This window comes from Stegodyphus dumicola, chromosome 6 (genome assembly GCF_044657685.1).
Source record: "Stegodyphus dumicola isolate Sdum_Otavi_A_Nest chromosome 6, ASM4465768v1".
In the NCBI taxonomy this organism is placed as follows: Eukaryota; Metazoa; Arthropoda; class Arachnida; order Araneae; family Eresidae; genus Stegodyphus; species Stegodyphus dumicola.
Window position 1 is genome coordinate 196,054,145 of NC_140773.1, and position 12,940 is coordinate 196,067,084.

Below are 12,940 nucleotides of genomic sequence, written 5' to 3' on the forward strand. Positions count from 1 at the left end.
GTACATTTCTTAAGCGCCCACCGCTAGCTTAATAAATAAAGGTGATTTAAATAGTAAAATGTTAATTCACATGTCAAAGATCTTTTTATACACAACATTCTTGTGTAGATCTTTCCATCATTTTTAAGCTCGCCTTGCAGAGGACCATCTATTATTTTCAATATTACGTCCGTTCTTTCCCGAACTCTTGAACAGGCAACATAAAGTTGACCGTGTCCAAATGCAGGCTCAGGTAAAAAAATGCCAACACGCCTAAGCGTTTGGCCCTGAGACTTACGGATGGTCATAGCAAAGGCAAGTTTTACAGGAAATTGTCTACGTCTCAATTGAAACGGCAAACCTGTGCCATGGCAACTTCACCCCATTGGCTAGTACAGTTACGGAAGCAACCAGTAAACTATCGGCGACAAACAGACACTTAAGCCGCATATAACAAAGATATTTATTTATTTCATTTTATTCTTTTTTTTTAATCGTTGCCGTTTTTGTTGGTTGCATATTTCCGAATTCTATTATATCTAGATGTTAAATTTATTTATTAAATGTTAAATGCACGTGCTCTTCTATTTTTAATTTTTCGGGCTTAGCTTTCTCATAATATTCGTCTCGCGCTGCACTGCACGGGGAATAAAACAATTCACATTTACGCAAGCAACCAGTAAACTATTGGCGACAAACACTCAAGCCGCTTTTATATATTGTTACGGATTTGGTATTTAATTAGCTAATGTTAGTAAAATTATAAATTAAATTTTTTATTCCCCGTGCAGTGCAGCGCGTGGCGAATATTAAAGGAAAGCTTAACCGGAAAATTAAAAGTACAAGAGCAGGTGCATTTAACATTTAATAAAAAAAATCTCTTCTTGATTTCGAGAAAGTTCCAGAAAATTCTCGCGCACGATTTAAAATCTTATAAAAAGGAGGAAAACCTCTCGATTCAGTTAGTCTTTGATTACCATAGGGACTCCGAAATTTTTCCTCATTGGCATTGGCAATTCAGTTAGTTGTTGTTTTAATAGTTTGTTTAGAAAACTGCTGTTGTTGACAGTAGTGAATTCGCGGATTAGCTTTCTTTAGCTGTTTTGAATTAAGTTCTCTTGAACGTTTGTATGCGAAAATGGCCCCAACATGAAACTTAATGCTAACGATGAAACCATTTGTAGGTGCAATGTTAAAAACTGCGAAATGAAGAAAGGCCTCCGTGTTGGAAATTGTTTCACCGGTTTCAGAATATCATTCGCCACTGCTGTTAATTTATGTATCTTGGGCAGAGGAGTTGGCGTTGCTGAAATAGTGTGACAAAATGTTTAATATGTATGGAAGTCCTGCAGTTGACAGGAACAATGCATGCAATAAAATAATAATAAGGATAAGGGTTTTTAAAAATATTCATAGGAAACGACATGCGAGTACTATTATTATTATTATATAGTGTGCAATTTAATTTTGCATTCGAGCTTCACAAGCTTGGCGAAATTATACCTGCGATCTTGGTGCAAATCGCCAAATATGGTTGACGCCGCTGTAACAAAAAAGAGCCAAAGCTTTCAAATTTTTAGTCGCAACACAATAAATCGATATAGTGCTGTCAGGGCATAAAATCGACATCGGTTCAAAACCCAGCGTAGTACCGATATTAATAGATTGACAATAATCCCTAATGAGTTGAAAAATTAAAGCACAATTAAAAAATCCCTAGCAAAGTGTCGTTAGAGTCATATTATCGACATGAATATGATCAACTCGATAAAATTTCAGTACCGAGGAGAAGAATTAAAACACATTTCAAGAATAACCTGCGCAGAAAAATTAACAGACATATGAGCAAGACTGTGTATAAACGACACAAGCATAGCATCTATACTATAAAGAATCATTAGTGAGTAAAAGAAGTTTACTTTCAATTTCGTATTTGAAAAATCAACCGTGGAGCAGTCACAGACATATGATCGATACTGCGTAGCATCGGCACAAACATAGAATCGACATCGATATACCAACGACATTGCCGTAGCTTAGACGCATAATTAGGAACCGCGGTTTGTTAATTTTAAGCACTTAAACCATAAAATTCAGTTCAATAGCAATGTCGCAAAATAATTTTAAAATGAGCCTATCTTTAGAATTTCTGATACACAGTTCCGCGCGCTGGAGATAAAAAGGGTTCCCCGTAGAGTGTTGCCATTTCTCGCTTTGAAATCCTTGAGTTTGTTACTCAAAAATTCGTTAAAGTTTTACAAATATGAAACCGTTAATAAAGCAAATTCTAAATTTCAAATTTGTTCTTCCACATGCCTATATTCGTAGGAGGATTACGTCATTCAAAATTTGATGGCTCTATGTACCGTTGTTTTATCACAATGCGAGAAATAGACATACATTTATGCATATTATTTATCATTTAATTTCTTCAAATATAATGCAGGACTCTAACATTGGATGGCAACAGTTTGAAAAGTGAAAAGGGGCATTTATAGTCATTCAACGCAAAATGAAAACAATAGTCCTTCAGGGACAAAGGTTCTTTGCACTAAAAACGAAGTTACCACATTTACTCAAAAATAAGAATTTATTGCATGTAATATATATTTTAGGATTAATTTTGGGAAAAGAAGGTTCAGTAGTTTTAAAAACGTACAATTTGAATAAGAATTTTTTTCTTCTGATTAGGATAAAAGGAAAGCTAATTTATTAAATAAAATGTTAAGAAAGGAAAATTATCGCCCAATCGGGATGCTGATTAGTGACTGTGACTTCCGTACCGAAGGGCCCGTGTTCCAATACGGGATTCCCGATGGATGTTTGTAAACGTATAGTGTCTGTGCGGAATGGAGGCACTCTAAATATGCAGAGAGCCGAAAGTCCTGTCGTCAAGTTGGTGGTACTAGAAAAGAGGTGGGAAAACCTCGGACTGGTCTCCTTGGAGCGCTGTCTCTCAAAATTGGAAGCGGAACTGAGGTTAAGTCGGGCTGTCGCTTGTATGGTGCTCAACGCTCTTGCTAACGACAGGTGAATGCTACGTTGAATGTCTGCTTGCCACGTTGAATACTGTGGTTTTGTGCTGGCCTTTGTTAAACATATAACATTGGTAAAGTCAACAACAACATAAAAAAAAAGAAAAATTAGAAAAAAAAAAATTGAAGCTACATTATTTTTATTTATTTTCAGGCACACTAGTAACAGCAGAAAGGATGAAATGTTAAACTGAAATCACTCAACTTGACCTGACTATTATTAATAGTTCCAGTTAATCATTTTATGTGTACGGTAACTTACCTGGGAGGCTTATTTAGTTTTTAATCAGTGTAAATATTTGATAAGCATGATAGTTGAACTCCTTCCTCACATTCTCAAATTGCATTCATTAAAATATCCGAATTTAGCATCTTACAAAATTTTAGAACAAAAATCTACGAACAAAAGGGAGATTCCAGTAAATGCAGTAATTTGTGTTTTGAAACGTGGTTATATAGTAAGTGTGAAAAGCCTAGAGCTGACTTCCTCTAATTTCTTTCCTTATTTTAGACGACAACATCCAATTTTTATAGTTGAGCTCGGCCATATTTTTCTTTTCTTGAATTTACTGCTAATGAAATCCGAAAGCCAAACTCATACGAGTAATTCTCGCAAACTTCTCTTATCTCATTGCTCTCACATCTCTATCTTTGTTCATCCATATAAACCAAATTATATATATATATATATATTGAAATCAGATCATTCTTGCTGCTAATGATTGAGCATGTTTTCTATTTCTGCAGAAGCGGTTTTTTTTTTTTTTTTTTTTTTTTTGAAAACACCCGTTTCGGACTTTGTTTCTTTTTTTTTTTTTTTTTTTCGTCAACCATTCCAACTTTCATCTCAAACGCTACGCTTCAACCGCGCTCACATCATAAAAACGCTTTAGTAATCTTGGCCTAAGCTCCAGTGAAAGGTAAATAAACGTAAATTTTATTTACACTAATTATTATATTGTACACATTCATTTTTACTTCCTTGTACAAAGTAAACGAAGTATTGCTATCACAAAAAATTCTGGGTATCATATTGAGTATCATATTTCAACAAATATATCCATTTTCACCGCAATCGAATGCAATTTAACGATGTTTTTGCATGACATACGTACGTAAGAACAGAATAGAGGACTCCTTTTTCCCAAACGAATTATAAAATTAGTTTAAATTGGATTCAGAAGAGCTTTTCTCGGGGCGTCTGTACGTATGTATCTCGCATATCTGAAAAGCGAGTAGCCGTAGAACGTTGCAATTTTGTATATGAGACTGTTAAAACATGTAGTTGTGTACCTCCCTTTTTTTAGAGTCGGCTGCACCAAACGTACATATCTATATATTTATATGAGTGTACGTATATGAGTTGGGTAAAATATATATGTAAGATATAAAAATATATGATAGCTGTTTCAAAAAAATAATTGGCGACCTCAAAATTAACATTCTAAATTTGCTAATTTGCCCCTAAATTTATCTCTTCTCACAGGTTCCAGATGGTTCTATCTTACGTAACGTTTTAATTCAGATGCTTCTTATCCAATCAAATTAATTCTAAACCAAAACTCTGAACTGAAACTTTTCCGACTCCCACCCTTCTTCCTCTGAAGTTCTATGACACTCTCCCCTTTTTCGCATACGCTCTGCTGCTGGCAAGACGCTTTTCATCCATGATGCTGCAGCTTACTTGCTTAAGATGACATCGTACTTCAAAATGCAACTTACTGTATTCAAATATAATTAGGATTATCTGCAAAAGGATGGTTTGATATAAGTAAAATAATAAAGATTGTAATTTATCAAGATACATTGTGCTAAATTGCGTCATCATGTTTTACACTCTGCCACCTTCAAGCCACTACGGTTTTCTCATCATCTACGCAATATCTAAGCTGTTAAAAGTTCCACTGTTTTCATCTACGCATTTTAAAATTATTACATATATATACACTCACTCTATAACCCGGTTGCATTTTTTTTTGTGCTTTAAATGTGATTGAATTGTGCTATTCTTATGTTTTAGTTAAGGTTTTTACGTCTTTAGTTATGTTTCCAGTCTCAAGCACAGTTCCTGATCCGCTATAAACATATTTATAAATCAGTCCAAAGAAATATATTGCTGGGTATAAGAAAAGTAAATACGGACATTTTATAATTCTCTAAATTTGCGGCTATTACAGATCCCGTAAGCTTGGGTCGAGGATAGAATTGCAGAATTATCAACAATTTGAAAGTTTAGGTGGCCCTATACTTAACGAGGCTGCCATTTGTTTATGTTTGAAACTCTTAGTAGAACAGTGAATTAAGTAAGCTTGTGCACCAGCTTCAGAATCTTATCGCGCAATCGTCCAGACAGTTAAGAGTAAATTCCGATTTTGTACACCAGAAATTTTGTCTTCGGCCCATTGGCTAACTTGCTTGTTTACCCCCAAAAATTTTAATCTTTAATTGTAAGAAATTGATTTTTATATTGTTTTTACCGTATTTGATGTTTTAGGTTTTCCTGTATTTTAGCATTTTTAATGAAGGTGTTTAGCGTTTAATGAAGGCTCCGCGATGTGAGAACTGAACTGATTGAATGAGAAATATATCTCTAATGAAATTCGAGGAAGTAAGTTTAAATGAAGTGCAGCAAAAAATGTGTATAATTTAACAAGCAGTATAAGAAAATAATGCGGTGTCCACATCAGATTTTTTAGTGTTAAACAGCTAAAACTTATTTTCTTGAAAGTAATACTAATAAAACAGAAAATTTTGTAATAAAGTTGTAATGTTGCAGTTGCTCTGGGAACGTATGTTAAGTCCTAAAACCTTATAAACAGGTTAGCTAGCTATTGTTATTATGTCTGAAATAGTATGAAAAAAACTTGCGAAGGTTTTAAATGACCATTTTATTTAACATTTTAACTTGTAACATGAAAAACACTACTCGTGTTACAGACAGCTACTACTCACGGCCATGTAAATTAAGCAATAAGAGTCAAATAAATTTACATGTTGGTAAACATCGCGGAGAAAACAACGCAAGGCGAGAACGTCGTGGTACAAAACACCGTGAGAGAAAAGAAAGGAAAGAGGAACATCGCAGTTCTAAAACATCGTGATACAAAATATCGTCTCTGTTTCACGGGGGAATGGTGTATACACCTGGGTACCTGAGCCGAAGGCCCTATCCTTATCGAACAAAATTAAAAATTACTAAGCACGTGCGCATTAACACAAAGAAAATTTCTAAATTTTAAAACATTTGAGCTATATGAAGGAATTTAAGTAATAAGTTACATAATAAATTTTGTCACAAATAACTTTAAGGTAAATCGTTAAATTATAATAAAAAGGTAATAAAGTTAAGCAAGATATTAACATGAAATTATTACTAACAATTTAATATGAGATAAGAATTTAAAGGTGCAGTGAAAATATCGTCATCGAAAATAAAGCTGTTCAAAAACTTTGCAGTTTAAAAACATCGTCGTCGAAAATATCGTGGTAAAAAAAAGCACTTACAAATAATCGCATGACGATAGCATCTCCCACATGCGTTTTTCAGGTTTTAAAAGTTTGAAATGCATATTCGCAAAAGGATTTGGAAGCACAAGAAATGTTAGCGACAGTTTAAGAATAAACGGGAACAAAACAAGATACAATTTTCACCAAAACAATATCAGACTAACGTTGGTGAAAGAAAGTAATTTGATAATTAATAAAGATATTATTATAGAGGTAACCTCATGCAGTTATTTATCTTCCTTTTTGTAAACATTTTAGGTTGCATTTTTGATGAAAAATTATAAGTAAAACTTTATGCAAAAAGATTAGTTTATTAATGGCATTGTTAGTTAACTTTAAAATTCTGTTAAGTACTATCAAGTTGCATTAATTTTCTACTCATTTTAATTTTTAAAGCTCCCAAGTTTTCTTCTTACTTTTGAAGCCACAATTTATTATGTGATTTAAATATATAATATAAAAGTAAAAATATCCCTCTTTCTTTCTGGCGCTTCCAAATCATTATGCGAAAATGCATTTACAGCTGAAAAACTCATTTGTGCAATGTTATCGTCATGAGATATTTTGTGGGTACTTTATTTTTTACCATGATATTTTCGACGACGATGTTTTTAAACTGCGAAGTTTTTAACCGCTTTATTTTCGATGACGATATTTTGTACCATGAATCTTACTTCGATGTTTTAGAACTGCGATGTTTTCTCTTTGCTTTCTTTTCTCCCACGATGTTTTGTACCACGACGTTTTCGCCTTGCATTGTTTTCTCCGCGACGTTTTCGTCCGCGATGTCGCGGACACCGATGGAAGGAGTAAGGAATAATATATGCGGAAGAAATAAGTCATAGTAAAGATCAAAATCATAATAACTGGTTAATTAACATAAATCAAGTTATAAAGTTAATGACATTTTTCAAAAATTGTTTTATATTTTAATAAAGTTGTAGAGTCCACTAGAGTAATTCCTGTGTGGAAGCTTTAAGAGTAGTAACTGCATGGAAGAAGGGTGCCCTTTATTAACTCTTTAAAATTTATAGTGCGTGAGCTCGATGCTAACAAACTACTCCTCTGCTTGGGCGATAATTGAAATCAAAAGAACTAACTAATGAGATATGTACAAGTCGCTAAACTAAACCAAAACTGTTTTTTAACCCCCCACCCCCGTCGAAAACTAGTGGCAGCAAGTAAACGCAATTAAGCCGCGCGAACCAGCAATTACTCTGGGAAACAGACTCTTAAGCAACAGAAGTGACGGCAATAGTCTAACTCTCCTTCTTTCCTACTGAACGTATGTTTTTAAACTCTATCTCCAAGGTGAAATTTGCATTCCTTCACGCACGCTACCAAATTTAAATATTCCGGCACTGACAATTAGGAGAATGAAGGTTATAAAAAATTAAATAAATTTGGTATTTAAAATAATTATAAATCCCTACAAAGTAAAGAATAAAATATTCCCACATAATAAAAAAACTTAAATTTTTTAATATTTAAAAGTTCTAATTTTTGTTTCCTGTTGCTATTTATTCATATGTTGTTATTACAACTGATTATTAGATACTATATTTATGTGTTTACGTTTGGCGACACCTGAAGGAAACTGAACTAAAATACATAAAAACTGAGATGGCATAGAAATAAACATAACTGAAAAATGAAACTAACGAAAATGCTTTGCTAGAGGAGATATGGATTGATATTGATAACAAAAAATTTCATTTCTGATATTTTCTCCTAAAACTATTAATAAACACAATTTATCGGATTTAGGATTTAATGCAGTTAATTCAAATTAATTAAACACATTTTAGCATTTCGAAAATATTCTACAAACACTGCTTATTTCTACGTGTACAATGTTGAAAGTATCTACGCACCATTGTAAATTATTCTGTTGATTTATCGTTAGAGATAGCACTATTACTTCACGCTAAATTTAGGGCCAACAGGTACGTAGCGTTTGGTGAACGACTGCTAGGAAAATATCTAACAAATTCTTAACTCTTAGTACTGTGATTAGAATTCAAACAGCTAGTTATTTCTTTTCCTTCCTTTTTCTTTTTTTGTCTTATCTTACTCTTTCACTCAATCTCTCTCTTTTTTAATAAAAAAATTTCTAGTGTTAAGCCAAGTTCACGAATTTCCTGGGAGCAATAGTTAAGGAAAATTTAGAATTATAAAATCGGCATAATAACTGTAAAATAGGCCCTTCAAGGCCATTGCTAACCCTACTCATTTGCGATCGCAACGCATGTAGTCATCATCGCAGAGCATTTTTTAAATCCACCTCATTTGAGGCTGTATTTCAAGTCAGCCTTCCTTCACCTGCTTTTCATGAAGCGAAAGGCGTTAAACGGAAATAAAGTGGGGAAACACAATTAGGCGACTCAAATCGTTTGTTACAGCTGCAATTTTATGATAACGAGACAAATCGGAGCGCAAGAAACAAAATTGAAGCTCCTATTTTAAACTAACAGACTATAGTTGGCAAAACATGAGCGACACTGTCAAAAAATTTCATAATGATGCAATAATAAATGAAAAAAATTAAGGAGCATTTATCACCTGTACATTGTAGTCACAGGCATATAAGGAGTAGAATCGACTAAAACATATAATGACTACAATCGACTCAAGGCCTATAATGAGTAGGCACATAATGAGTAGAATATACCATATTATGAGTTACAGGCATATAATGAGTAGAATCGACTCAACTAGCACACTATAGTTGCCAACATAACGAGAGACACTATCAAAAAATTTCATAATTATGCAATAATAAATGAAAAAATTAAGGAATATTTATCAACTGCACAGTGTTGTCGCAGACACATAATGAGTGGAACCGACTCAAGCATAGCATCGACCCGGTATATAGCACTGCCCATCGCAGACAAATTTTATTATTAGGAACCGCGTACAATCAAGAGAGTAAAAATTTAGTTAAATTATTATTTTTAAGACAACTGAATGGGATAGACACCAACGTACGATTGACATGGGCATAGAATCGAAAGCACAGTTTGACTGCCGTGTCGATTTTGTACCATATCAGGATAACGATGCTGCTTTTTAGATTCATTGTGTCTGTTCGCTGTGTAGAGACATTAGGTATCTTTTTTAAGCAGGAGTGAAGAAAAATAAACAACGCCTTCGCCGGGAATCGAACCGCGGACCTCTGGATACCGGCCCAGTGTGCAGAACCACTACACCACGAAGGCACGCCAAGAAGGTGGGAGATATACCTTACATACTCCCCCTCTTAAAGGGCGACTGGGGTTTTTAGTTATAAAAGCGTTAAAAAAGGCCCTTTTATGCGTAATGTAAAATCTGAAAGCTTTCCGATTTTTTTTCCTTGACTGTTTAGGAAAAGTTTGGATTTAAAATAAAAATTTAAAAATATTCACATGATACTTTCGCAAACATAATGAATTCTTTTTTTTTCCTTTTTCAGCATATTGTGTCTCTGCGAAAGGTTTAGGATGTTGTCCAGTTTCGAATGCAGTCTGCTGCCCTAGTGGATTAACATGCTGTCCTGAGGGAACCAGATGTTATGGAACTGACTATTGCGTCCGTTTTTCACCAAACAAATCGTATGAGCAGAACGAGTTTGAAGCAACACCTGTAAAAGCCACTGGTGTATAGAAAGAGAAACTCATGAGTAGAATCAAGACAATCAAGAAGTGTAATTTTTTTTCAAGAAAATAAAGATTTATTTAATAAATAAAAGTGACGCAAATGTATCATTGGTTTATTTATATAGGGTCATAATTTTCCAATTTTGATACATCATGTAATACATGAATATATTTATATTTAGCAGTGTTACGAAGATTGTTGATTTTACATAGAGTTGAAGAAAATGGTATCTCATTTGCAATACGCGTTCGAAAAGAGACACTGTCAAAGCCTAGGGGTATTAAGTTGAAATATTTGGATTATTAGAGAAATTATTTAGTTAATAAAAGGAGAATGATTTTCATAACTTTACTTCTTTAGGCAGAATGAGTTTCAAGTTTAAGTTAATATTTTTGTATTTGAATCCCTCAAAACAGAAGTATTACAATTGTTCATTAGCACCTATATACTTACATTGTACAGGCATCAGGTTAATCGGAAAAGCTGAAGAGATGAAAAATTAGCAGACGGCTTCGCCGGAAATAGAACCACGGTCCTCTGGAACACCGGCCCAGCGTGCAGAACCACTACACCACGAAGGCACGCTAGGAAAGTGGGAGAAATACCTTAAAACATATAAACTCACAAAGCATGAAAAGGATACCTAAAGCATGTAAAGTTTGAAAAAATTATGTTTTACACACCAAAACACCTCAAAATTATGACTTCGTTTTCGCTATCGGAAACATATAATACACATACACATAATTTGTAAAGAAAAACAAGAAGAAAATCTTTAAAGTTAATGTGTTTTAAAATGTATTTACAAAGGAGTTAAAAAGTAAAATCCTGCTTTACTGCCGCTTATATTTTAGTTTTGCATTTTACTTAACCATTCCAGTTTAATTAGTAGTTACAGATTCCAATTAAAACCTTCCACAATAGTACGCATTTGTTATTAATTATATATGTATCTATCTATTAATTATTAGAATTTAAATATTACCTTCTAGAAACAGTATTTCAGTTCTTGTAACTTAAGTAATGTAAGTTAAATTAATATGCAACTCAATTAATTCTGAAGTGTGAAGTATAAAAGTCAAATTGTACTGATAAATGGTAACCTTATAGCATTTGGCTCTTTTAGGTAGCATAAAATAAAACCAGAACTCTAAAAGACAAGTAGCGAATTATCACTATGCATTTTAAGTACCACAGCGACAGCGAAAGCGTGTAAGTGACCCTTTACTAATCCAAATAAAATTTAACAGACGGACCAACTCGTGCTTGCAAAAGACAATAGCTTTGCCTTTAAATCAAAGATAAAGTATGGACTAAAACTAATGACACTTAAGTAGTATAGTGCAATGGCTTCAGAGTATAACTAGTACACAAACTGTCTCTGACCGCAGTCGCAGTAAAAGAGCCTAATGGGAAGAGTAACTCAACACCGCAGAATACTGATCGCTAGAGAATCAAAGTTAGCAACGTGGCGTTTCAGTAGGCAGAATACGCTCTGATTTTACCATCCAAAACCTTCCTTTAAGTACTTCCATCTGTCAATAAGCAAATGTGTATCGGAATATTAACTAAAATGCAAGTATAAAATAGCCTTTAAAAGTATATGCTGAAGTAAGACCATCTAAGAATTCTAAAAATATGTAATACTGTTTAAAATCCATAAAACATCGTCATTTCGATTTCGAGCCATACTTTAATTACACATGGTGGTGATTCAGAAAAAAAACTTTCTTTTTTGTAAAATACTTCTTTCTTAAAGAAATATTAATAAAGAATATTTTCTTTATGATTCATATATACCATCTTACTTAATTTAAATTCATTATCCGAAATCCCGAAATCTTCAAAGTCCCGACGATTTCGGTCTCGGACCTCGGAGTTTGTACTGTAAACGTATATTTGTGAACTAGAGTCTCTTGCCGCTTTTTTATAATTATGAACTGGTAGTCTTAGAACAATGTTTTAAGCGAAGTACTCCTTTTGAGGAATCAATTGAGGTACCCATGTAAATTCTAATTGCTGCAGTATTGAAAATAATTCGTTATTTTGTCTCAAAATCTATCTAATAAACAAATTTATGCATAGTGACAATGAATTCTGTCTTAAGAATGATATAAATTGTTATTGCATCAAAATATATTTTTATAAATTCTGAGGTTGATTTATTTTTAATCTTCAACCAAATTTAATGGCTAACAATTTAAGTAATAAATGAAAATAGAAGGCAAGGAGGTTTTAGTACGTATGGAAATATGCACGAATAATACTGCAAAATGAATGGGTACCTATAGGTTTCTGTTTCCCCAATTCCGTTTGAAAGCGAATAAAGGATCTCCGTCCCTTCTTTCGGTATGGACCAAATAAATTTAGACGATTTTCAGTTATTATGTATCTCTCTTAACATTTGAGAGTAATATTAGAATAACACTTTTTTTCTGAATTTCAGGCTGTGGATTTAGTTTATGATAAAATATATATTTCGGGGTATTAATATATTATTAGAGAGCTTAACTACTCCTTTAGCAGAAATATTACACATTTCTAACTGCAGCGGTTAAGCAATAAAGAAATGTTATACAGAACAAGAAGGAAGAATTTGGGGGCAGCTTTTCTAATTCTGGAATCTTGCGATTACACTAGATTATATAGTGCGTAACAGGAAGTAGACATTCGTTAGGAATTTTTAAGAGAAGATAATGAGTATTCTCATTATGCATCTGCAAAATTGTTAGAAATGATGTCATTATTTTAGAAGGAATTGCGAGTAGCTTGGCTTTGAA

The 12,940-nt window shown here is 33.4% G+C and overlaps 1 protein-coding gene across 1 annotated transcript in view; it reads left to right on the forward strand.

Annotated features, from left to right (window-relative positions):
- LOC146996927 (uncharacterized) overlaps nucleotides 1-10,264 on the forward strand; it is a 13,040-nt gene extending 2,776 nt beyond the window's left edge. The window contains exon 3 of the mRNA XM_085819317.1: nucleotides 9,976-10,264. Within this exon, the coding sequence (XP_085675443.1) occupies nucleotides 9,976-10,166 (191 nt within the window). The 3' untranslated portion in view covers nucleotides 10,167-10,264. The remainder of the gene's footprint in view (nucleotides 1-9,975) is intronic.
- The last annotated feature ends 2,676 nt before the right edge of the window (nucleotides 10,265-12,940 follow it).